We start from the raw sequence: 26,822 nt of genomic DNA, 5'->3' as shown, positions 1-26,822 counted from the left end.
ATTAACTATTATCTTTTATTTGTATAGCATCAACAATTCCCACAGCACTTCTTACAGTCCCTACATTTAAAGGGTCTGACCAAACCAAACCAGACCTGATAGCCAAAGACGAGCCGAGACATTAGGTACGGAGGGCTCGGCTCGTAAAGACATTAATTTAATCCTTGTGACCAGCGTCAGATCCCTGCTCCTTCCTCTGGTTATTCTGTTACTTTCAGTACATCGCCGAGTGCCAACAACTTGTTAAAATATAAGCTGACAGTTAACCCTGTAACCACCAGAGATAACATTACACGTGTCAAGCACATAAAGAGTTAAAAGGACAGAAAGCTTGGTGCTTTTTCAGTGTTTGGGAAGTGAAACGGCACGACTGCCGCTAACAACCAGAAACGTCCAAAACCGTCCACCCTGGGTGTTTGTGAAGCTGTTAGGTTATTAAGGAGTTAATTTTAAACGACACACACCCCTGTGTCCCAATGGCCCTTTATCACTCCCATCACCCCTGGGTTCCAATGGCCCTTTATCACTCCCATCACTCCTGTGTTCCAATGGCCCTTTATCACTCCCATCACTCCTGTGTTCCAATGGCCCTTTATCACTCCCATCACTCCTGTGTTCCAATGGCCCGTTATCACTCCCATCACTCCTGTGTTCCAATGGCCCGTTATCACTCCCATCACTCCTGTGTTCCAATGGCCCTTTATCACTCCCATCACTCCTGTGTTCCAATGGCCCTTTATCACTCCCATCACTCCTGTGTTCCAATGGCCCTTTATCACTCCCATCACTCCTGTGTTCCAATGGCCCTTTATCACTCCCATCACTCCTGTGTTCCAATGGCACTTTGTGTTCGCTGATAACCCCCCCCCGTCCTGCGGGGATATCCCGTTTCGCTCCCCATCCCCGGCGCTGATGACCTTCTGAGGATGACTTCTCCATAGAATCAATGATAGAGGGGAGAGGAGGCCGTGCGGAGGGTGGAGGAGAGCAAGTGACGTAAATAATAATCATTACACAACCATCATGGGGTTAATCTGACCGGTTGGTGGGGGGGGGGGGGTCATCTGAGAGCAGTCCATAGAAACATTAATAATGCTAGTGACGCTCATACCTGCAAACAGTCATGGATTTCAGTTGGTAGTCAGGCAGCCTGCCGGCAGATCGCCCCCGTCTAGTACCCCTTTGGTCCAATTGAGGATTCTGATGATTAACGACTCCTCTCATTGGATCTCCTCTCCATCATTCGCTTGGCCAGGAAGTGAATGAATTATTCAGGAGATGGAAGGGTCCGCGGGGGCCGGTAGCGCTCTGTTGATGACATCACGTGCATTCTCTTTCAGGTTTTGGGATGTGCCCTGCGTTCTAACGCGTTCCTCCATGACTTCGTCATCCGCCGCCCCGGAGAGTTGCAGCCACGTGTTGGTTGAGTTTGACTCCCTGGATCCTTTGCTGTCGGCTCTTCGTTTGGATTCAAGTCGCTTAAAGGTATTTATGAATAAAGGGGTCTCGGTATGGACGGCGTGGAGGAGAAGGGAAGGGGAGAGATACATTTAAACGCATAAAATGACTTAACAACGGACAGGAAGTTTATTTAAGAGTAAGAGGCCATCATATGAGAGGGTGGTAGATAAGTGGAACAGCCTCCCAGCAGAAGTGGTAGAGGGTATTAATCATGCATTGGTAGGCATATGGGTAATATCGCCAGATGTTATACGTGCCTTTTAATGTCTAACAGTAAGACGCTGTCTTTCCTATAGTGCACGTGTCTGGCTGTGTCCCGGAAATGGCTGGCCCTGGGGAGCTCCGGGGGAGGACTAAACCTCATACAACGAGAAGGCTGGAAGCAGAGGCTCATCGTCACACACAAGGTATGGCGTAACAAGCTGTTTAAACGCAGCGACGTTTCCTGGCAGCGGCTCCCGTCGCCTGCTTCTGTTTTAGAATTTTGGAAGGTTTGGGTCCCGAGTGAACCTGCTCAATGCCGCTTCCTGTTGTGCCGCCATCATAAATCTTCCCCCGCAGCAAAGTGATTCCACGGTTGCGCCACTTGCTGTGTCCAGAGCACAGGAGCACCAATCGTTGGCTTTAAAAGCCGCTAGCTCCGGGTGACACATCTTGCACGTGGTCTGATCCAGCGCTCAGGAAGTGACATCACAACCATTTCCTGCGTGCTGGATCAGTCTGCACGGAGGGCAAGCAGTTTGGAGGCTAAGATGGCACAAGGACGTTGTTTGGGGACAGAGGTGGCTCTGACAGACTGTTTAGTGGCTGGGCTGGCTTTGTGAGACAAGTTGCTCGGTGAAGTTGGGGGCTGGGGCAGTTTTAGCGCCGGGGCCTTGTGGTTTCTGGCTCCGCCCCTGATCCAGAGGATCCAGTGACTATTTTTCTGGCATCCCGGTTAGCGTTGCGTGTAACCGCTGTCGTGTGCGCCTTTGAAGGTTAAAGGTCATGTTTTGTAACCAACGAGCGGCGGCTCAAATTATTCTCCGATTTAATTGCCCCCCCCGCGCGGTAATTAGGAAGAACCCGGCGAGGAAACAGGCGAGTCTTTGTCTCAGGAGAGCCGAATTACTGAGCTGCTGGAAATTCCCTTCTAGATAATTTATAATATTTTTAGTTTCTTTTTTGAGGCACAAAAGCTCCGGACGCATCATATAACGTATGATGTCACAGGATGAAATTTCCTTTTATTACATCCATCCCTGGACGCGAGCCGTGCGATAGAGCCCTGCGCGGGACTGCTTTCTTAATCCCGCTCCCGCTGTTTTTAATCCCGCTCCCGCAATGTGGGTGTTCCGCTCCCGCCACATTTGTGGCCAATCCCCCCCGCTCCCGGCACATTTGTGGCCAATCACGCCCGCCTCCTTACCTGATGTCCCGCAAGTTGTTCCCTCACAGCGTCTCTTCTCTTGCTCCGCCCAGGAACAAGGCGGAGTCACAGGAAGTGATGTCACATCACGTGACTCCACCGTGTTCCTGGGCGGAGCAAGATAGGAGACACTGTTATGGAGCAGCGAGAAGACAGCCTTTGCGGGACTGCGCGGGATAAACGGGACCCACAGGTACAGTGCCTGACCGCCCGCAGCCCCAGCAAGACCGCCCGCGCCCGCAAGTTTTTTGGCGGGACCCGCCTCCCAATGCAGTCCTCTACCGTGCGATACTGAGATGAATACATAGCGGTGTGGAGGGGCGGGGCTTGGTCGCAGTGGGCGGGGTGTGGGTGGAGTTGAATATGCTGTGGGTGGGGGTTGCCATGGTGGTGGTCCGCCATGCACATATTAATACTAATGTGGGGGGGTACAGCTTTCTGCACCGCTAGAGACCCCTAATCATTACAAATAAGATGTTTGTTTTACACGGTCCCCGAATAAATTAAAAGCCTGCAATTTGCTGTTTTGTTTCAGGAAGGTGGAATCTTTCGGGTTGCAATTTGCCCCCATGATGAGGATTATGTTGCCGTGGCTACCAGGTAAAGATACCGAGTCTCCTGCTGTAGAAAGCCAGAACCTGCAAACAGATCGGCCGCTTTTGGCCCCATCTGGTCGCCCGTTTCTCCTGCTGTAAAGACTCAAACCTTAATCATTCGTTGGTCTCGTCTTAGATTCAGGAGCCGTATGTCTATCCCATGCATGTTTAATACCCTCACTGTATTATCCGCTACCACTTCTGCTGGGAGGCTGTTCCACTTATCTACCAGCCTCTCAGTAAAGTTAAAAAAACAAACAAACTATGTAACAATAAGTATTGTACGTTTCTCCCTGTGATGTCTGTAGCCAGGGATATGTGGTGGTCTGGGAACTGAACCACGAGCGTCGCGGGAAGCCGGAGCGGACTTACGTCTCGTCGGAGCACAAAGGTCGGAAGGTGACCGCCCTCTGCTGGGACACGGCGGTACTGCGTGTCTTCGTGGGAGACCACGTGGGCAAAGTGACCGCCATCAAGTTACATTCCTCCAAACAGGGAAAGGTAACCGGAAAAAACCTACGAGGATTCTATTCTGTTCTCAAAGATGGAGGTCGGGGGAGGAGTTTAATGAAGGGTTAAACGGGGCACAAGCTGGGACTTTGCCAGGAAAGTTAGTTTTTACTCCAAAGAAAACAATCCCAATTTAGTCCGCCTTTCTTCATAGCAGAAATGTTCCAATCCTTTAATAAATTTGTAGAACTTTCTATTCCCACTATTTCCCTTTTTTTTTTTTTTTTTTTTTTTTTTTTTTTTTTTTTAATTGTGTTTTTTTTTTTTGTACTGGTGCCCAAAACTGTCCCCCCCCCCCCCCCTATTCTAGATCCGGCCTTATAAATAACTTATAAAGAGGCAAAATGATGTCCTGATCTTAAACCTTTTCCCCTCTTATTACATGACGGCTTCTTGCGTGCCTTAGCAGCAGCTGCCTGGCATGGTGCACAGCGTAAAGTCAACAACGATAATGTTGTAACATTGTTGCTGTTATGTATTTATTATGGTTATTGTTGTTGTGTTATTGTATTTGTTGTTCCTTTTGTGTCCGGCGCAGGCAGCCGCTGCTTTCGTGATGTTTCCGGTGCAGATAATCACAGCCGTCGACTCTCGCGTTGTTCAGATGGATTATTTCGATGGTCGATTGCTGATCTCGTCTCTTGCACGATCGTATTTATGTGATACGGAACGGTACGCCCAGATCCCGCGCCGCGTTTGTCTAATGCACAGAATGTTCAATTATTCCCTGTGTGGGTTTTTTTATTTTTAATGATTTTTTTTCTTCTAGGGAAAAGTTCTGGAAAATCGGCAATAAGGAGAGAGACGGCGAATACGGGGCTTGCTTTTTCCCTATTGGCAGAAACCTTGTGACCCAGCCGCCGTTGATATACTGCGCTCGCCCCGGCTCCCGCATGTGGGAGGTAAACTTTGAAGGAGAGGTTCAGAGCACCCATCAGTTCAAGCAGCTGCTGTCATCACCACCTCTGCCGGTCATCAACGCACGGTAATGACACCGGTCGGCGGCCTCCTGCTCTGTGGGTGGATTGCGAGAGCTCATGGCGGCTCCTAGAACAACCCATCTTTTATTTAACGTCTTCTCACACAGCTATCAAAATAATCTTTGCTGCAGGCTGCTTCTCAAAAAGAAATGTTTTTTTAATGTATTTTATATATTATATATATTTATTACGCTCATAAACAACCATTTTGGAAAAAATCCAAATAAAAAATAATTAAAAAAATTTATGTTTGCCCTTAAAATCATTGCAGGGTTTTTTTTTATTTTTATTCTCTCCTGGCTTTTATTATAAAATAACTTTTTTTTTTTTTTTTTTTTCCTTTTACCGATCGCCCGTTCCTCTTCCAGGTCAGACCCTCGGTACGACGGTTCTCCGGGTCCCTCCCAGTCTCTGGCGTTCCCAAAACTTTTGTATTTAAGGTAAGATTTTCTGAAACGGTCGGGGCGTGAGAGAGCGCGTATCTCCGCGTGTTGGAATGTTCTCGGTGTTCTATAGACCGATAAATGTTACCGTTAGTAGGGTCGGTCCTTTAATGTCCGGTTAGTTTCGTTTTCTTGCACAAATCCTGAGACTTCTTTCCTTCTCCGCTCTCTTCTCGTAGTGAGCACAGCATCCTGACGTGGACAGAAAGGGGAATTTACATTTTTCTTCCTCAAAGTGTCCAGGTTCTACTCTGGAGTGAGGTCAAAGGTCAGTGAGTTTCATTTCTGTTTGCAGAAACCCAGAACCTGCCGGCAGATCGGCCCCATTCGGCCCCCGTCTAGTCTCCCGTTTCTCCTGCTGTAAAAACTCAAACCTTAAACAGTCGTTGGTCTCGTCTTAGATTCAGGAGCCGTATGCCGATCCCACGCATGTTTAATACCCTCACTGTATTACCCTCTACCACTTCTGCAGGGAGGCTGTTCCACTTATCTACCACCCTCTCCTTCAAGTAAAACGTCATTCCGTTCCACCCCGGCCTCTGACCTTCTATTTTTCGATTATGGCCTCCTTTTTCTTTCACAAACTCTTGGCTGTGTTGGCCGGGTTCTAACTTAATGATTTGTTGTTCCTTCTTCCCGTAGAGATCCAGGACGTCTCTGTGTATAAGAACGAGCTCTTTTGCCTCCACCTGGACGGGAGGGTCTCCCACTTCTCCCTGTTACCTGTGGAGAGGTGCGTCGAACGACTGATTAAGAGGAGCTGCTGGGAGACGGCTGCCAAAGTCTGCCACGTTTTCCAGAACGCCATCGCTTCCGGCAGGGTGAGTCGTTAACGGTGCGGCGACCGCGTGGAAATGCGTTTCATGGAAGTGCTTTGGATCCCCCCCCCCCCCCCCCCTAAATTCTCCTTGTCTTTTAAATCCTAATTGTTGTTCAAAACTTTCATCTGGTTCCATTTTTGGAAAAAAATTATCTTATCGCCATAGCAACCGATGGAGTCATTAAAAAGTCTGCTTTTCAAACTTTATAAAAGGAAATAAAATAAGCCACCACTGATTAATTTAAGATTTTGAGTTTTTAATAAATTTAAGCCCAGAAGTTCAATTTCATAAACTGGCGTTTTCTGCGAACGCAATGACGTTTCTTTGACCGAAAACAAGGATTGCGACGACGCGTCTCATGTATCTTTTGCCGCAGGCGAGGAAGGTCTTGCCGGTCGATAGGCTGGAATATCTCAAGGCGCAGCTGGACCTCGTAACCCAGCGAGACGCCATCACCCAGCTGGAGGAGCTGATCCCGAAGCTGGAGCCCACGGGCTCTGCCTGCAGCAGCCGCCGGAGCAGCATCACCTCCCACGTAAGAACCCCAACATTTTATCGCAGGGAAGATTATGGGGGGGCTGTGTTAATTGACTGCCGACGTATTACTGTATTTGCTTGAATGTTAGAATCCCCCGCAGCGCTGCAGGGACGCGGATCCTCCTCTCTGGCAGCCGGTGGACGTCTGTGCGATGGAGACAACCTTGGCTGCTGCCGGCGCTTCGGCCAGGGCTTCTATGATGCAGTGCCGGCGTCACATGACCTTCCGGTGCTCAGTCATGGAAGTGCCGGCACTAGACACTAGGGAGTCTGGAGCACGGGGGGCAAGTCTGGGAGGGCAGAGTGGCATAACTGGGGGGGGGGCAGGTTGGCAAATAAAAGGAAATAAAAACAAGAATTTTTTTTTTTTTTCTTAATCATAGTTTTTATTAAATATGAAGAAATAGTTTACATGAATTAACATTTACTGGTAAAACTTTTTTCCTATAGGGTCGTCTTATATTCAGACTTTTTCCTTTTTTTTCCCCCCTAAATTATTATTCAGATTTTGGGGGGGCGTGTCTGACAGGTTGCACCCTGGTTTCAATCTTCAATGGGGTGGGGGACGGTATTCTCTAAAGAGAATTCCCGCCGGTGGACCAGTGATCTGATTACCGGACGAGGAGTTAACCCGTAAAGGCCTGGGCTGCTTCGTTATGTGTCACTCTTCTCGTCACGTTGTATCTCGTCTGTCTCGTTATTGTAACCACGCCGTGGGATCTGAGCTCTATTAATTAATAAATGTAACGTTCTTGAATTGAAGGAGAGTTTTAACGTGTTGGACTGTGGGATCTATCAGGTGATCAGCCGTAAGAACAGCCAATCCGACGAGGACTCTGCGTCTCTGCACAGCCAATCCCTGTCCGAGGACGAGCGGCTCCGGGAACTCTCCTTCCAGCCGGATCCCGAGCAGAGCGCTTCCGGTGAGGCCGCTCGACGTCTTCCGTTGGTCGGCTCCATCCTCATCTTTATTTTCTTCATGCCGTGTCGTGCTTCTTTTTTTATTTTTACGTTGTGTGCTTTCCTCCCATTCGTCAGACGGCGTGTCTCATGTGTCCGTGCCGGCTGAGAGTGATCGGAATGAGACCCTGCTCCCATTCACCATCTCATTGCCATTCCGCTCCACTTCGCCCCGCGTCTCTCTCCAGGCGGTTAAGGAAAGGTAAAGAGAAAGCGTCCTACCCCGTGCTGGACCCGATAAAACGAGATGCGAAACTAGACTGAAACGGTGCGGGCAAATTAATGTCCTTCCTGCTTCTGATCCAAAAGAAGACAAAAAAAATCCAAATTATGCTATTTTTCAGAATTTTGCCACTTAGGGGAAAATAATTCCTTTAATCAAAAAGCAATCCTGTTTCTTCTCGGGTCGAAAAGCTGTAAAATATGACTGTTTATTCTATCATTTGTGCCCCTGTATGTTCTGTTTTTACTCCCTCTCTCGGCGGTGGATTCCGTACCTTTACTGCCCTCACTGTAAAGAATCCCTTCCTTTTGTTGTGTATGAAACCTCTTGTTCTTTGTACATTTCTGTTAATGAACCGGTCACTGGAGAGCTCTTTGCATCGACCCCGCACAGATTTATACAATATTATAATTTACCCTCTAAGATGCCATTTTATATATAAATATAACTTTTTTTAGTCTCTCTTTAAAAGATCTTCCAATTCCTTTATTTTATTATTTAGATAATAAGGGCCCCTTTTTTAAGGAAGGCTCGGCACCCGTAACGTTTTATTCTCAGCACTACACGAAGTCCTGAACATTGGGGCAAAAGCTGTATGAATAATATACAGGTTTCCGCTGAGATTCCGGATATTGTACGAGGGGTAACTTCATGTACCAATTCCTAACAAGATCCTTTTCCGCGTTTCTGTTCTGACGAGTCCGTGCCAACGTTCCCTCTCCTGTGATTGTAGCGTGTCCAGCTTTGTAAGGAAGACGACCGAGAAGATCGGCACCATGCACATGAGCCCCGATCTCCGAGTCCGGCAGGAGACGAAGGAAGAAGAACGGCCCGTGGAAGCGGCTGCTCCGGAACCAGAGGAGGAAAACCAGGGGTGAGTCAGGACGTACGGGGGGCACGCCGTCTCTTCACACCGGTCACATTGGGCTCCGTTGGCTTGTTTCACATAGACGTGTCCCCTGCCCTAACGCTTCTCCAGCTGGTGGCATCCTAATATTTATGATGGTTATTCAAGAAGTCATAGATAACGTCTGTGATTTAAAATAAATTATAGGGAACTAATAATAATATTATTTTTTTTTATTTTTTTTACAGAACCGAACCTGCTCCGCTGTCAGAAGAGGAAATCCACCTTGAAGACCTGAAAGCTGCGACTGCCGAAGCCGTGTAAGAGAAATAAAGCTCAATGACGGATTAGCGATCGCCTCTTTTAATCGTTCTTTTCCACATCTTAATGAGGTTTAAATGCAGGGAAATCTAAGGACTAAGAGAGGTTGTATTAAAAATGTTACTTTCATCATCATAGGTTGTCCTTGGTTGGGATCTTCTGGGTTCTTTAGGACAAAGATAACTGAATATACCTTTTTTACCCCCCCCCCCTTTTCAGATTCAAACTTCAAGATTCTCAAGTTCTGTTCAGTCCGGAAGCCGTCGGGAACGTCTTACAGGGTTGGCTGCCGTACTTGGAGAAGACATTTAAGACTGAAGGTCATCTCTGTGCCCAAAGACCGTGTGATGCTCCTCTGGAGACCCGTCCACCTTCTACCGAGGCTGTTGGAGAAAGCGAACCTCTCGTACGGCCCGATGCCGAGATCGGTGAAGGAATTCCAGATGCCCCTCGCAGAACCGAGCAAGAAGAAAAGCCCTCTTTTTGTGTCCGGGCTCCGCGTGCCTTAGAAGAACGTTTACAGAGGGACTTGTCCCGATTAGCCATGTTATGTTTGGAATTCAAAGTGTTTCCCGGAGAGAAGGACCGTTTGGATCCAGACTCTTCGGGGGTTAATACCCTCGCCTGTCAGTTCATACAAACCTACTTCTTTCTTCTGGATTTAAAGAGACTCAAACGATGCATCGTCTTCAACTATGGTGACTGCCCTATAGTATGGGACACATACATGGAAGGGTTAAAAGGTATTGTATTTTTTTTTTATCTTTATCTATAAAGATTATATCTATTTTCTGATGGTTAGATTCTGGAAGATCGGGTCCTAGAATTGCCCCGGGGTAGTTCTTGAGCTGACAATGCTTGGATATATTGCCCACGAGGTCTATCTCCCCTAAACGTTGCAGCAGGAGCCCTCCGCGCCCCAGACTATGGAGAAAGGGTTCATTCAGTATTTGCAGATACCTAATTTGCTGCAACCTTCAAGTAAAAGCCCATCTGTCTGGGCACCCCCTTAAGATACAGGACTGTTGGCAGCTATAAGAGTCTGCTTTTATTGGTATAAATTCTTCATGTAGATTGTCAGCTCTTTTGATCAGGACCCTAGTCAGCTTTTGTTATTGTAGTTCCAAATTATGTGATGCGCTACTCTTGCCCTCCCGTTGTACAGCGCTGCAGAATATGATGGTGCCATACAATTAATAATAAAGTAATTCTGAGTATTTAAGGCCAGATAAACTAAATGGTTCTTATCTGCTGTCTGTTCCTACGTTTATTCTTTTACCCGTCTGTCCCATTCAACTCTTGCAGAACTGGTCGGCCCGAGTCCGCTGGATTTAGCGCTGGAAAAAGAAGACTTGATGAGTTCCGTTCGGATATTAAGCGACTTGGAGCCTTGGGATAGCCCCTTCCTACTAGCTCATGCCTCCAGGTATTCCTTCGTCCGCCCAAAACGAGCCGGAAAGCTGCGTTCTTCGGGGCAAATAACAAAATATTTCCTGCGCGATGTTCAGTAACCGCCGGCGGACGCTCCGTCTGTCGTCGTCCTCCTTGGCCCATTATGGTCTCTCTAATTAGTTCTCATCTCTGTGGGCGGATTTTATATTGCCGTTTTTAAGCCATAAAAAGGGATTTGAAACCAAATAACGTATTTATCGCGGAGTCCGTCGAAAAGATTGTGCGGCGGCCGCGTCTCGGGGTCGTTCTCCATGCCGGTTACAGGTCAATTCTCCTCCTCTCTAGGATTTATGGAAGGTTTGGGGAACGCGCGGTGAGACTGTATACCAAGTTCTTCCCGTCTATCCAACCTGTGGACATCGCGAGGCTCTGCAGGGCCCAACCGCGGCACTTTTTGGCTTATCTGGACAACCTCGTTAAATCGAAACCAGAGGAACAAAGGTAGGGGGGGTCTCCTTACCTCCCAAATAACGCTAGTATTTTGGCCGCGGTGTGATGATGGCGATGTCCGGCTCTGCGGATGAAACCTGCTTTTTCTTTGTTGCTACTTTGTTACCGTAACGCCTGTCCAAGTTCTAATGTTACTGAGATGAAGAATGTTTGCGTCTCTGTTGACAGATCGTCTTTACTGCAGTCTCTTGCGCAACCAGAGTCTCTAAAACTGGATTGGCTGTTAATGGCTCTTACCCACGATGCACCTCAGGCCAAAAACCTGGCGGATCCCGCAGGAAATCCCCGGTAAGTAATGGCGGCCAATGGACACACGCCAAACATTTAGCCCAATGGTCCAAACCCCCCCCAAGCACCATGTGATTTACCAGGCCCCGCTCCCACCGAGCGCTTTGGGGTGGTTTGAGGTCAAAGACCCGGATCCCCCGGAAGCTGAGCTCAGATTAACCTGTCCTGCGTTCTGTTCCCGCCAGGTCCCGCGCTCACCTCTGCACCTGGGGCTTCGCGCAGCTACTAACGCTTTTAATTAAGCTCCCGGCAGACTCTTCCACCAAAGAGAAGATGATCTCCGCTTGTAAAACCTTCGGGTAAGAAGAATTCTTTGGTATAATGAAACAATGCACCGTAATTACTCGATTATAAGAGAACCCCCCCAAAAATGAAAACAGTTTTTGCTTCTGTTTCACTGACACTCGCTCTCCATGTCTCCCTCTCCGCCGACCTCTTCCATGTCCCGTCTGCTTTCCGCAGCTCCGCTCTTTCTCTTGCCTCTTCTTGTTCTTTTGTCGATTTATAGACAAGGTTTTTTTTTTTGGTTTTTTTTTTACCTTCGGATTAATTTTTCTTATAAACGGACAAATATGGTATTTCTGATGGAACAAATAAAATGACGTAAAGGGGATCTGTACAAATAATCTTTACGTTCTGTTAACGTTTTTATAAAGTCTCAGCTAATAATTCTGTAGCTTTTTACAGATTTGTGGCTTTATTTATTTAGTTTTTTACCCTTTTTTTTTTTTTTTGTGCCAAATAAAATGAGTTCCTCAATCATTTTAATTGATTCCTTTAAGATTTTGGCCGGGATATTTAACTCTTTGCTTGGAGCTGGACAGAAGAGTGGAGGCTCTGACCAATATCGTGTACCTGGATGATATGAATCTGATTGACGGGGACCGCGGTAAGTCGACTTTTTTTTATTTTTTATTTCCGGCCGCACAGCGACCTGTGGCTTTGCGTTCCCGAGGAGCGTTTACCTGCCGGCGGTACCTCTGTTGGATAAAATAAACATTGCCAGCTCTATATAGCTGGAAATAGAGGCAGAGAAGAGGCTATAGCTGCTACGCTAATAAAGCAATTACAAAAATGTGTTGTTTTTTTTTGTTTTTTATTTAAGTTTTTAGTTAAAGGTAATCTGTGTGATGTACCCCGAGTAGGTGTCGCGCCGGAGACCATCGATGAATGGAGGCTCGTTCTTCATCTTGCAAAAAGTTCCAACCTGGATCATCGGCATCACGGCGCGCAGAATGGGGATACCCTGAGTAACGGGCATTCTGATTGGCCTAACTGCATCACCATAGAAAACCTGGCGCTGACGTTGGCGAAGGTGATTGGCCCGGACCGTGCCTGGCCGTACCTGCAAGACTGGGGCCTGACCGAGGACTTCTCCGATCGATACTCCAAGGTCTGCGAGGTGATGAAAGTAGCTGAAAAGAGGCAAAGGCAAGTTTGAGGGGGGGGGTGTGTCTTTTCTGGATAATTATTTCCGTATATGGAGTATGATGTCGATTTTTCTCTTAAAGGAACAGTCTTTTTTGCCCCTTTAATTAAAGCATTGGGTTTGCAACATTTGTAGCTGCCCATCGCATGTAATCTACGGCACGTTGCATTAAACCGTATTAGACTGCGGCACTCGTTGGTCTCGTGCTGATGTCTCCGTGCCGTGTGATCGCAGGGCTTTGATCCAGTCTATGTTGGAAAGATGTGAGCGGTTCCTGTGGTCCCAGCAGGCCTGACGACTTTGGGCACGAGGTCTCCAGCGTTCCTTGACCGAGGAACACCTTTCATTCACGCTTACTCTACGCCGATGGAACAAAGAATAACAGAGCGGTGCGTGAAGCGGACGCCACATCGTATCGAACCGAAGCCTTCGGAACAATTAAAGTGACCTTACGCAGGTGGACTGACTCTGGATTCCAAGCACATGCCAAAGTCACTGCTCATACCGTGTTACACGCTAAGATCCGGTCCCAGAACCGTTAAGAACAAAACAGGGCGGGTTTACGGATACGGGATATGATGTTTTGGTGACATTTTACTGGGACTGCGAGCTGTATTATTATATATATTCAGTATTAACCCCACGGAATTGGATTCCTTAGCGCTTCATTAAAGTATTTAATAGTGATTTAAAAACAAACAAAAATACTACATTTGAATCGTTTTGGGTAACTTTTGGACCGGGTTGATGGGAGTTGCTGAGAATGTTCTAGAAAGAATTCAAGTGCATACCTAGCATCGCTCTTTACATTTTAATTTGTAATTCCAGGCATGTGAATTATTATCTATATGATATATGTGTTAGCTAGGATGCGGTGCCCTGTAATATGTATATTGGCCAAGTTCCTCACTGAAGCCACAACTATGCAGGGCCCTGTAATATGTATATTGGCCAGGTTCCTCGCTGAGGCCACTATGCAGAGCCCTGTAATATGTATATTGGCCAGGTTCCTCGCTAAGGCCACTATGCAGAGCCCTGTAATATGTATATTGGCCAGGTTCCTCGCTGAGGCCACTATGCAGAGCCCTGTAATATGTATATTGGCCAGGTTCATCACTGAGCCTTAGTAGGACAGGTGAATTGTTAATTCTGTGTTTTAACCCCTTCTGCACCCTCCAGTCACTAGTTATGGTAAATATCATTTATTTAATAGTAATAAACCATGTCCAAGCAAATTCTTTAAACCACAATAAGGAAGGTTATCCTAAACAAAATTCTCAAATTGCCCAAATCCCCCCAAAATGATGTCCTTTAATGGAGGCGCCGAGTTGTCCACGGGAATGGCTCATTGTAAGTGCAATTTATTTTTGTGTGTTTTGGTTCATATTGACTGAACGCTGTAAATGTCATGTTTTTGTCACTCCTGTTCCTGTGTTTATTTCTAACGAATACTCACCAACGTGAAGTTTTTTTTCTTCTTTGTATTTTCTCTGTAATTAAAGCAATATTTAACACTGAACCTTAAAATAAAAAAATGCTGAATTTTAGTGACGTGTTCTCGGTTGTTGGATAATTTAGCCAGGCTGTCCGGTAAGGGCCATATGGTGGCCAACATGCTGCAGGATACATAATTACAGAGTATAGTATTGGAGACGTCATCTTATTACATGTGGCGGTGATGTAACCGGCGACCATAGTTCTTATCTAACGCCCCCACTTAGTATTGACACCCTGTACAGTAACAAGCTGTGTAGTATTTAAAAAAACTTTTTCTAACTTTACGTTGATCATATAGGTAATATGCAGACAAAAGGTTTTTGTTTCCTTCTAGAAAGATCTTGTTCTGAGGAGCAGACAGATTTTGCTCTGCGGTAAAATGCTTTTTACTTTTAAATGATAAAACTCCATCCACGGTCCCAGTCTGCAGCATTTAGTAACTGAGAGCGCGAATGGCGTCACGGGAGAAGATTGAGCCTTCGGAGCTCCCGTACAGCGATCCCGGCAGGGGGCGGGGCTTGCGGGGTTCTGCTCAGACGGCCGGGTCTCCGGCAGCTGATGCGCCATGCGAGTCGTGGGCGGGGCCTGAGTGACGTCAGGCGAAGACCACAATGGGTAAGGAGTAATATGAGGGCCAAATCGTATCAGGCTCTGGGGAGGGAAATTCAAAGGCGGCTGGGATCGGGACACGAGCATGAAACTAGCCTCCAGTCCTAGAGGTGTACGTGCGCCTGCCTGTGTGCAGTCCTAGAGGTTTGCCTGCGTGCGTGGGGTGCAGTCCTAGAGGTTTGCCTGCCTGCGTGCGTGGGGTGCAGTCCTAGAGGTTTGCCTGCCTGCCTGCCTGCCTGGGGTGCAGTCCTAGAGGTTTGCCTGCCTGTGTGCGTGGGGTGCAGTCCTAGAGGTTTGCCTGCCTATATATACACACACACCATGTACTAGAGGTTTGCCCATATACCCAGCAGTCCTAATAGTTTGGCTTCTTGTACCGTGCGCTCCTAGTGGTTTGCACGCCTGCGTATACCGTGCGCTCCTAGTGGTTTGCACGCCTGCGTATACCGTGCGCTCCTAGAGGTTTGCACGCCTGCGTATACCGTGCGCTCCTAGAGGTTTGCACGCCTGCGTATACCGTGCGCTCCTAGAGGTTTGCACGCCTGCGTATACCGTGCGCTCCTAGAGGTTTGCACGCCTGCGTATACCGTGCGCTCCTAGAGGTTTGCACGCCTGCGTATACCGTGCGCTCCTAGAGGTTTGCACGCCTGCGTATACCGTGCGCTCCTAGAGGTTTGCACGCCTGTGTATACCGTGCGCTCCTAGAGGTTTGCATGCCTGTGTATACTGTGTGCTCCTAGAGGTTTCCCTTGTGTGTGCAGAGGCAGAATTAGGAGCCAAAGGCAATAAAAATGTAAACATGGGGTTATGTGATCTTATCCCTATAGCAACCAATGGAATGGTCCAATCAGCTGCAGCATTTTGCAGGTTGCTATGGTGATAACACCACTTTTAAAGCTTTGCGATCTCCTTGCTGTGAACTTGCCTTACAGCCGCATAGGAAACTCATTACAATAGTCCCGGTCATATTGTTTGGAATCACACAGCATTCATTGTTTTTTTTACACAACAAGCTTTATTCGTCATATACAGCGAGTCGGTCTTAACGAATCATCGTGATATTGGGGGCAGTGAGCGTACGCTCGCACCCTTCGCGTTCCGGATCAGACGTATATATATAATAATTTCGTGCCCAGTGGATGACGGCTCCGGCGCAGCCGTGGAATGGACTTTATTTGCCCCGTTTCCTTTGTCTGCAGGGATACAAAAGTAACAAATTGTTTCCACTTACGATAACACAAACCGCTGTTTTGGGACGTTCTTTAACTCAACATAACCTGTTTTTGTTTTTTTTGTTAATAACTGCAGTTCTAGCAAAACATTGAATTGTTATTTCTGGACGGACTGAGATGAAGGAATTTTGTGTAATTTTAATGCTTTAGTTTTATTTATTATTATTTTATAGCTGGACGTTGTCGGCTTCCCTTTGTCTCTATGCGCCGATCTAGGTGTGCGGTCGGCGAGGTCGGGGCATGGGGTAGAAGACGCCATATTGGCTGGGTTAGAATGCTGTTTTAGTAAATCGTGTCAGATATGCTGTTTCTTACCCCATGACGTCATCGTCTTGGTAACCGCCTCGAGGATAGCCCTTCCTTCCTCGGGTCTCAGATCCACCTGACGTTAAGCCTTGGCGCTGAGAACCTGACCTTTGCCCGTGCCGCGAACTTCCTCCTTTGCCCGCTGATCCTCCGGAGGACAAGCCTTGACCTAAAGGTCCCAAGTTTTGCAAAAGTCCCTGCAGCCCACCGCCTTTTCCCCCAGAGCCCCCAGACATCAAGCCTTGCATTAGGGGTCCCAAGTTCTGCAGAAGCCCCGACAGTTGCCCCTGCAGCCCACCCTGTAGAGCGCCCCCTTTTCCCCCTGACCCCCCAGACGTCAAGCCTTGCAGCAGAGGTCCCAAGTTCTGCAGAAGCCCCGACAGTTGCCCCTGCAAAGCTCCCCCTGAACTCCCAGACATCAAGCCTTGCAGCAGAGGTCCCAAGTTCTGCAGAAGCCCCGACAGTTGCTCCTGTAAAGCGCCCCCTCCCCCCCCAGACATCAAGGCTTGCAGTTGAGGTCCTAAGTTCTGCAGAAGCCCCGACAGTTGCTCCTGCAGGCCGCCCATTTCTTCAGCTCCTCCGGACGGATGACGATGTCCCGGAAGGTTCAGCTGTTGCGGAATTCCGGTGAGCTGCTCCTGCTCTCCTCCTTGTAAACCACCCCTTCTCCCTTTATTCTTTCCTGAAGCACAGCCTCGGCCGTAAGATCCCACCCTCTGCTCCAGCCCCGGACCCCCTCCGTCCTGTGCATGTCCGTTGTTGTAGCTGTATCTCTTGGAATACGTCCCTCCGTATTCCGTCTGATCGTCGGATTGCCTGCTCAGTGTTTTTCCGGATAAATTATCTAAAGAATAATAGATTTAGAAGTAAGGAACCGAGATACGTCAGAAGTCTCCAGTTAACCGACACCGTTTCTAGAACCCTGTGAATAAACACGTTCCGTACCGTTCATGTAACCGTCAGGACGGGGAACCCCTCGGCTGGATTCTGTCCATGGTAGCCTAGATCACATCACTTAACCCTTTGGGGGTACTGATGCTTTTGAAAGATTTAGTATCTTATACCACCCCTGGCTTGGGGTTGGTTTGAAAGCGAATGCTCTGATGACCGTGACGATCGCGTAAAGATGGCCGCTGGTTTGTCGTATGTTGTTGGACTCACCTTGGAAGCCGTTCCTCGCGTGTCCAGCCCCGTAAGGCAGGTTTCCACCGACGTTCAGGACCAAGGAAAGCAAAACCGTGCAGACCGAGAACTTCATCGTCTGCTTCTCCGAGGGACGGTCACTGCGACAAGCAAACACTGCGACTTATCAATACGCTGGACACAAGACCCCAACTCCAAGGGACTGTTTACTGACCTCGTCGCCCCCGTAAAGAATGCGAATTAAAGAACCGAGGACCCTAACCTCCTCCTCCTCCTCCATCTCACTGTTCTCACCACTGGGTTAGCAGCAGAAACTATTCCCATTGAAATCAATGAGAGCCCTTTCTACACATGCCCACTGGGGGTCCGAATGGAGACCCTTCTGCGGCTTCTAGCTCCAGACTAGTATATCACGCGTGGAGATGTGCCCCCCCCCTCCCCGAATACATCTCTTACACTGCAAATGGCTATGGGATGGGGGGAAAGGGGCAAATGTATATATGGGCATATGGGGGGATTCTGCAGAGGGGGACCCCACAGCTGTCATATGCATACGATGGCCGGAGCGTCGTTTTAAGCTTCTCCTGAGACAGAGAAGTGTAGATTTTTTTACTCTAAAATACGTCGTTTTTGCTGGTTGAGGATTATAAATTTCCATCACGTGACGGGAGTAAAACGCACAGACTTACCGTCACTGGATGTTCGTGGAGTTTTACCAAATTACCGCTGATTCATGGAGTATTTATACACATCGTTCTGGGGTGGGGGACCAGCGGGGGCCGATTTCATTAATCGCTGTATTTAATGTTATTCATACAGTCCGGGCTTATTCTTTTTGTTTGTTTCTATTACAAACAACCCTAAAGCGGTCTCTGCCAAATCTGAAATGCCACGTTATCAGAGAACTATGTTTAAAACGTTTGAAAGAGGCTAATTGATGGTTAGAAAGCCCTTTTGCGATTCTGTTACGGCCAGATATTTGCTAATTTCCCATGAAAACAGCCGAGTGACCCCAAACTTTAGTAACGAGGAAGCCGAGGTATAAAGTGTCCGCACCTCGTGTTACGGATCATCTCCTGACTGCTCTTGTTCCAAAAAAGAGAGAGAGAAGCTGTTGAGGGGATTATTCTGCAATTATCTGTATCAGTTTGTGATATTTTCTTAGTAACTAAACATAACATAAAAAAAATCAATGATTTTAAGTCTTTCATTCTCAGCCTTGTTTGCGCTTTTCAAAACATAGACAACACAACCCCCCCTTGTGAAACTGCCATAAAAAACGATCCCCTCCTGATGCCAAGTTATTATTATTTATTATATAGCGCCATCATATTCCGCAGCGCTGTACATTAGGTAAACAGCAGAGAAGTACTAGCATAACAGTTAGACAAAGGAGCTTACAATCTATTTTTATTGCTTTGGAATGGTAAATCCTGGAGCGCATTATTGGTAGTAATTCCAGGGAGACATTACTATTATTATTGTTTTTGCTGTTGTTTATTATTGTTGTTGTAAATATTATTATTTATTTTTTAGCCGGCCGGAGGCAGGGTTTTCCGTTAGTAACGTCCGTTTTCAGCGGTTTAGCATATAAATGGCAGTTTTATTTCTGGCTGGATGTTTGGAAAACCCCACTGGCGCTTTCTTTTTTTTCTTAATGTCGATTATAAAACCGACACGTTGTGTTTTTTTTTTTCTTCTTTGTTTAGAGGACCGCAGTAACGAGTTGGGCGCCAGCGACCCGGAACCCTCCGATTACGCGAACCGCAACCCGTCCCCGCCACCCAGCGAAGATGGGACGCCGGTGGGAGATTCCATCGGGAGCACCGTGTACAGCAAGCACTGGTTTTTCAGCACCCTGACCAAGCTGATCGAGGTTTGTGGAATAATATCTAATATAATAATAATATAATAACAGTGATTACGTAGGACTGATTTTCAGCGGGATGGATGGAATATATTAATTTCTTGTCCACAATCCTCCGAGTTTGGGCAACTTCCCTGAATGTTATACTGGAACTTTTTATTGCCCTGGGTAGAGGTTTAACGCGCGTCCCCGAGAGTCCTGTCCGGAGGGGCCTAAAACGACAATGTTATCTGCTCTGTCGCTCCCGTAGGATACTCGGCATTCACAATCGGTACCTTTTTAATGGATCTCCATGTATCGATCGAAATGTATCGGCCGTTGAGTAACAGAAGTCTTCTCCTAGGCCGTCACTCGGAAGGAGGAACGAAAGGATAAGGAGGGAGAGGAGGCGCCGGCCGAGCTGGATGAAGACATGGAGAACGATATTTGTAAAGTCTGGGACATGTCTATGAATGAGGTAAAACCCGAGCGGCGCGCGGAAGGAGTATACCGCGGGCCGTCTGCCTGGGATGGACTCTGCGGGGATAAAGTTCTAAATCAGGGGTTCTCAAACTGCGGCCCTCCAGCTGCTGCAGGACTACATCTCCCATACTCCTCAGCCAGCCCCTTAGCTGAAGGAGCATTATGGGAGATGTAGTCCTGCAGCAGCTGGAGGGCCGCAGTTTGAGAACCATGAAAGCTGTTCCTGTAACCGGACTTTGTAACCCCCCCCCGTTTTAGGATCCGCGTTCCACTTTAATGCAACCCGATCCCCCTCTGTGGGGTATAATCCTTCGGCCGCTGAAAGGTCGCTGCGTCTTTACATGTAAAATATTGCATTTAATAATCGCCGATTTGTAGTCGTACTCAGCGGGGCTGAAGAGACAAAGGAAAGATTAAAATTAACCTTTTTCCTTTGAGAAATCGTATCCGACCGATGAGATAAGACGGGGGAAAAAAAAGGTTTCACAAATCTATGGCGGTGCGGAGTATCTGAGGGGCCGTTACGCTTCCTTTTATGCAGAGGCGTCGAGGCACGTCTGCTGTCCACGCTTTCTAATGTACTAAAATAGTAAAACTGAATTCATATAAGAATAATAAATAAATTATTATTAATAAGAGACAAAAAATATTATTAATATGAGACTGAACAATACATTATGATATGAGATTAATACAAGACAATTTTTTTTTATTATGAGACTGAAAAATACATTATTATATATGAAACTATTTAATAAATTTGTTATTAATATGAGACTAATAGATTATTATTAATATACAGGACCAAAAATATTTATTATGAGACTGAAAAATACATTATTATATATGAGATGAATAATTGATGAGGGATTGAATTTTTATATTTACCTCCCCGTTTTGCTTTCTTCTTCCCTACAAACTCTTTTGGGACGTGGGGGTTGCCGATCTCTGCGGTACGGAGATGGGGGGGGGGTCACAATATCCAGGCGTGGGGTTCCCTTTCATAGATATTAAACTCACCACATAAAGTTTTGGTATTACTGTCTTGCACAAAATCCTATTTATTTGCTGAGAAGTCGATGATGTTGTAAAAAATCATTACTTTTTTCTTTTGTAGGAAGTGTCTTTATTCCTCAAGGAGTTTAACGCACCTGAAATATTCTTGGGCGTTATTAACAAGTCCAAAAGTAACCGGCTAACCGTAAGTAAACGTCTGGTGTGTGTGTGTGTGTGTGTGTGTGTGTGTATATATATATATATATATATATATATATATATATATATATATATATATATAATCCGTACTTCTATTATAACCCACTCAGATTCTCATTGGAAGTATCAATGCAGTGTAGTTTATCAGAGTGGTGGCTGCATGGAATCGCCTTCCAGCAGTGACCAGGTTTCCCAATTCAGGAATGCCCAGTACGGATGTGGTGCTAAGTGAGGAATAAAAGTGAAGAAGGGTCAGAGACCGTATGGATGCTTTACCTGCCGTAGAAATATACCGTAAGAATGGACTCTTCGTCTGTTGAATTCTGTGATATAGGACGCGGTACCCATAGATAGCACTCAGTGTCTGATAGATTCGTGAGGAACCTTCATTAATTAACGGGAGATTCTGATTCCGGCTTTTTTCGCTAGGAAATCTGTGTCGGCGTTTTGGCAAATATGTCCTGTTTCCAAGAGACGTGCACGGCCATCAGCGACAACGAAAACCTGGGGTAATGTATTACTAATTATGCTAAAACATAATACTTCTTAATAGTTCTTATTATACCATTAGTGGAATAACACCGGCGCTGTCATAACGCTCACCAAAAAACCTTAACTTCATTGTTATTCAACACACACTACCGTTCAAATGTTTGGGGTCACTTTGAAATGTCCTTGTTTTTGAAAATCCGAATTTGTTCATTTAAACAACATGAAATGGATCAGAAATCCAGCACAGACGGGGTTAATATTGTAAATGACTATTGTAGCTGGAAACGGTCGACTTGGAATGGAATCTTTTCATAGGCGTACAGAGGCCCTTTATCACTCCCATCACTCCTGTGTTCCAATGGCCCTTTATCACTCCCATCACTCCTGTGTTCCAATGGCCCTTTATCACTCCCATCACTCCTGTGTTCCAATGGCCCTTTATCACTCCCATCACTCCTGTGTTCCAATGGCCCTTTATCACTCCCATCACTCCTGTGCTCCAATGGCCCTTTATCACTCCCATCACTCCTGTGCTCCAATGGCCCTTTATCACTCCCATCACTCCTGTGCTCCAATGGCCCTTTATCACTCCCATCACTCCTGTGCTCCAATGGCCCTTTATCACTCCCATCACTCCTGTGCTCCAATGGCCCTTTATCACTCCCATCACTCCTGTGTTCCAATGGCCCTTTATCACTCTCATCACTCCTGTATTCCAATGGCCCTTTATCACTCCCATCACTCCTGTATTCCAATGGCACGTTGTGTTCGCTGATTCAAGCTTAAGTTTAAAAGGCTACCTGATCGTTAGAAACCCTTTTGCAATTATGTTACAGCCAGAAATTTCTAGAACTTTTAATGCTCTACACATCTGACAGATCCTTCGGGGCATTTTATAATTACAAATAAATATAAAAATCAGCAGGCAAAGTAACTTCTCCTTGAAATATAACTTTCTAGTACAAGGAATTCCGATTGTGATCCGGGCTGTTTAGATGACGTGAATTATATTGTATGGATTGTATATACTGGGAGTACTAATAGTATCTGAAGGTTATATGTATTGTCTTGATGTTTCAGGGAGCTCCTTCTCCTGTTACTGGCCGATCCCGATCCGCCGACATTACTGGAAACCTGCAGGTACTGTATCCAGTAATTACATGCTGTTAAAGGTCACGTTCCCCTAATAGAACATTACTTGTGCTACGGCGTGCTTAGTAAATAAACCTCATCGCATTTTTCACCAAAACACCCAGAATAGGTCACTTTAATGCATACGATAGCCGCGTGGTCCCTTTAAACTTCCGTGGTGTCCCCTCGCTAGACTTTTATGGCAGGCCAGAATCTTTCGCCTTTCCGTGTTTGCCGTCTGTAACCGGCCGGTTCTTTTCGCTTCCAGGTTGCTCCTGACTTGCTTGTCTCAGGCAGATGTGGCGAGTTTGTGGTTGGAGAGGATCAGAAAGCATTGGTCAGTCCGAGAAAACCTCTGCTTCATCATGTCCAGCTCCACCAACGGTACGGTCATGTCTGTCATTAACGGCATCGTTATTCTCTATACAGCTGATGAGTGATTGCGCCGTATATTTAAGGCAACTCCCCACCCAAAACCAGTCCATGTAGGTCTGCGTTCTTTGGGTTTAAGTGGATTCCATCCTTTAAGACTTTGTACTAATGGCTCCTTTCCGATTCCTTCGGGCAGTGGACCTCTTGGTGAAAGTCGGTGAGCTGGTGGACAAGATCTTCGACATGGATGAGGATCTGATGACTGACTGGATAGAAGCCGGCTCCCCGGAGCCCCAAACTCCAGTTACTGACATCGAAGAAGACAAAGCCCCGGCCCTGGAGATCGTGAGCTGCTTATTGGAAGCCGCAAAACAGCTCAGGTGAGAATGAATGTCCGTATCTCTATGGAACCAACAAACGCATTAAAGTGTAAAGAACATGAAAAGATTATAAAGATGTCTGATCTGTACAGAAAAGATGCTTTCCAGGACCTTTGTGTTTTGATGAGATCTCATTGTAACTATCGACAGACGTTTTGCTTTGTCCTTTTGCGGTCTGCGCATGCTACTCCTAGCTAAAGGTGCGGAAAGTTAGGCTATAAACCTTTAAACCTGTAACCCCTGTCATTTTGGAGCTGGTCATACATTTCTGCGCGTTTAATGTGAATAAAAGAAATGATCACGCGGACCCCGACGCTTCTGGGCTTTAATCTCTCCAATTGCTACTTGGATAGATCTGCAGTTCCAGATATTACCACCAGGGGGCGGCATGAACAGTCACCATAAAAACACTGAATAGAAAAAAGGACAGGGGGTTGTCTGGGATGGACCGTCTACCCAGGTGCTGGTGGCCGCCTCATCGATCTGTTCTATAGGAGGGTGGCTATTAACTCTCCATAAATGATTGCCGTCTTCGCAGGTACGAGAGCACGGAAGGTCTCGACGTCTACATGCATGTCCTGCAGCTGCTGACCACGGTGGACGCCGGGCTGCAAGCTATCGGTTTGTCTCTTTCCCCGATCTCTAGATATGAATAACATGTTCCAGGCATTGACACGTATGAAGCGTGTGATATTTAATCCTCATCTCAATGCCGTGACCGGTCCTAGTTCCCAGTTGAAATACATATACATTTTTTAACATGCGTTACCCCTGCGCACCGTATCAGAGAGTCATTTGCATACAGGGTCAGGTGGGGGCAAATGCTTTTATTACTGTTATTAAAGCTGCGTTCTCTTTGTAAAGTGCGATCTCCTGACCGCGGACGAAGCGCCTGGGAGTTCTTGTACGAGCTTATCAGCCGTGACCTGTGCCAGCCCGACGATCCACCTCTCATCGTCCAGGAGCAGAAGACCATATTGTCCTCCGTCTTCGCGGTTATGTCAATCATCTTTGCTTCCCAGGCGGACCAAGAGTACAGGAAGATTGAAAAAAGTAATTATTTAATATTACAGAAACACGTCGAGCCCGGCAGCGACCTGCTGATGTCACCCAGGATGTTTATTTTATGTCATAGGAACAGAAATAAACTAGAAGCTTTTTCTTGGCTTTAACAGTCATATTATTATTATTTCTGTTCCTTGTGAAGAATGGCCTTTAGGGTGCCCTATAGCCTGTAAAAATACACATTACTTTTCAAAGGTTTGGGGTCACTCAGCTTTTTATGGAAAACAGGTCAATTTCTAGCTGCAAAAAGGTTTTCTAACCCTCAATTAGACTTTAAAACTTAAACTTAGATCAGCGAACACAACGTGCCATTGGAGCACAGGAGTGATGGGAGTGATAAAAAGCCGTATTTCTAACGTTCTTAATGTGTTTTTTTTTTTTTTTTTCCTTTTTTTGTGTTCTTGCAGACTTTTTTCTGATTGACAGTCTGCTCCGTGTGTTGGAGAACCTCGGCGCCTGTCACACGAGCCGCTCCGATAAATGCAGACACAGGGGATCGGACGATCCGCCCGGCGCCTCCGACGAAGATCTGCATTTACAGATTCTGAAAGACGTCTGCTGCGAATTCCTGTCCAACGTCCTCTCCGAACTCACGAAGGTCTGAAGTAGAGGACTGCATTGGGATGCGGGTCTCGCCAAAAAACTTGCGGGTGCTGGTGGTTTTTCGGGTGTTGCGGGAAGGCTGCCTTCGCGTTGCTCCCTCGGAGCGTCTCTTCTCTTGTTCCGCCCAGGAACCCAGCGGAGTCACGTGATTTTTACTTCACGTGACTCTGCTCCGTTCCCGCTTCCCCTGGGCGGAACAAGAGATGCTGTGTGCGAGCAATGCGAAGGCAGCCTTGCGGGAATGCGCAGGAAATCTGCAGTTCAGGAAAGGAGTTGGGTGGGATTGGACACATGTTGCGGGAGGGGGCGGGAGTGGATATATGTTGCCGGAGCGGATATATGTTGCGAGAGTGGATATATGTTGCGGGAGTGGATATATGTTGCGGGAGCGGGCGGGATTGGACACACATGTTGCGGGTGGTAATGGTCACAAAATCAGCGGGAGCGCGTGGGCATTAAACCGATGCTGATTTTATTATAGGAAAGCATACTAGAGGGAATCAAACAAGGACACATCAACGAACACAAATGCCGACGGGCGCTCGCCGATCTCTTACCCCTGTACGCTGCTTACGTGAGTATCAGTGCGGAATTCTCTTTCGGGGTGAAACCGGTTCTGTTACCCCGCGGGCCGCGCTAACGCTCTCCCTCTTACCCTCAGGTGAAAAGCTTCATGGGGATCCTGAGCGAAGCGGACCGGCCCCTGGCGGACACGTTAACGGAGCAGCTCCCTGCTTTACGTGACCAGTGACCAGACGCGAGCTTCCGTTACGTCTTCGCTGTAGGAGCGTCGCCCTGTTTTCACGGCTTGTCGGAACGGAGCAGATCTGACCCCGGGGGGCTTTTGAGGGTTAAACATGTTATTCAGTGTCAGCGGAAGATTTCTTGTGCCAAGAAAGAGTATTTTTTGTATTTTGTTGTCATATAATTGAAATATAAAGCTGTCTTTTTGTACTTTTGTCTCGATCTTTAAATGGCGTCGGCACGCGGAGTGAAACCGTCTAAAGCCACAAACCCCACTAAAGTGCTTTAAAGCCACAGCGGAGGAGACAGTGACCCCCCCCCGAGGAAAGATACAGGCAATCAATGTAACCGGGATCCTGCCCCAGAGAATGTTACCCCTATTTCTGCCCCCCTTACAGAAGGGGATAAAAGTTACGAGACAGACAGAATCTAAAACTAGAGGGTCAGAGGCTGAGATGGGATGGGAGGAAGTTTTACTTTACTGAGGGGGTGGTAGATAAGTGGAACAGCCTCCCAGCAGAAGTGGTAGAGGGTAATACAGCGAGGGGATTAAACATGCATGGGATAGGCATACGGCTCCTGAATCTAAGACGAGACCAACGACTGATTAAGCAGGAGAAACGGGGGCTGATCTGCTGTTTTTTTTTGTTTTTTTTATTCTAATATTTTTTTAATGATTATTTTGGATTAGATTTTACAACAAGAGAAATGGGCAGACTAGACGGGCCGAATGGGTCTTATCAGCTAAGTAATGCATCTCCCTTTTTCCCCCTCATCCACACAGCAGCAGGTGGCGTGGGATTTTCTTGGTCTGGAAGTCTTTTCTTTGGTCCGGTTTGGATCAGATCGGGATTAAAAACCCTCATCGCGTCTCTTCTTCACTCAGTAGAATTGCGTTATTACGGAGAGTGACGGCCTCTGATCCGCTCTGCGCCCCCCCCCCCCCCCCCCGGGTTCATTCAACGGGACATTAATCCG

At 46.9% G+C, this 26,822-nt stretch overlaps 2 protein-coding genes across 2 annotated transcripts; both read left to right on the top strand.

Annotated features, from left to right (window-relative positions):
* The first annotated feature begins 1,377 nt into the window (after positions 1-1,377).
* LOC149275710 (BLOC-2 complex member HPS5-like) lies at positions 1,378-13,021 on the top strand. The gene is made up of 22 exons (XM_089504392.1): positions 1,378-1,485; positions 1,758-1,868; positions 3,405-3,469; positions 3,774-3,966; positions 4,514-4,647; positions 4,745-4,960; positions 5,324-5,395; positions 5,578-5,666; positions 6,041-6,219; positions 6,596-6,754; positions 7,520-7,679; positions 7,795-7,918; positions 8,673-8,813; positions 9,035-9,106; positions 9,327-9,850; positions 10,413-10,533; positions 10,845-11,000; positions 11,178-11,297; positions 11,483-11,596; positions 12,080-12,186; positions 12,443-12,728; positions 12,961-13,021. Exons 1-22 carry the CDS (start codon positions 1,378-1,380, stop codon positions 13,019-13,021), a joined length of 3,312 nt encoding a protein of 1,103 aa, XP_089360518.1.
* Positions 13,022-17,746: 4,725 nt separating this feature from the next.
* On the top strand, positions 17,747-25,851 carry LOC149275709 (protein saal1-like). The gene is made up of 13 exons (XM_089504409.1): positions 17,747-17,813; positions 19,223-19,389; positions 19,724-19,837; positions 20,960-21,043; positions 21,487-21,566; positions 22,630-22,689; positions 22,949-23,064; positions 23,249-23,432; positions 23,971-24,053; positions 24,297-24,485; positions 24,905-25,095; positions 25,582-25,674; positions 25,762-25,851. The coding sequence occupies exons 1-13, from the start codon at positions 17,747-17,749 to the stop codon at positions 25,849-25,851; spliced, it is 1,518 nt and encodes a 505-aa protein (XP_089360535.1).
* Positions 25,852-26,822: the final 971 nt, after the last annotated feature.

This window comes from Sceloporus occidentalis, unplaced genomic scaffold (assembly GCF_023333645.1).
Source record: "Sceloporus occidentalis isolate IW3139 unplaced genomic scaffold, rSceOcc1.0.p SCAF_270, whole genome shotgun sequence".
Lineage (NCBI taxonomy): Eukaryota > Metazoa > Chordata > Lepidosauria > Squamata > Phrynosomatidae > Sceloporus > Sceloporus occidentalis.
Note: the sequence above shows the minus strand (reverse complement) of the source record. Positions and strands in the feature narration are given on the sequence as shown.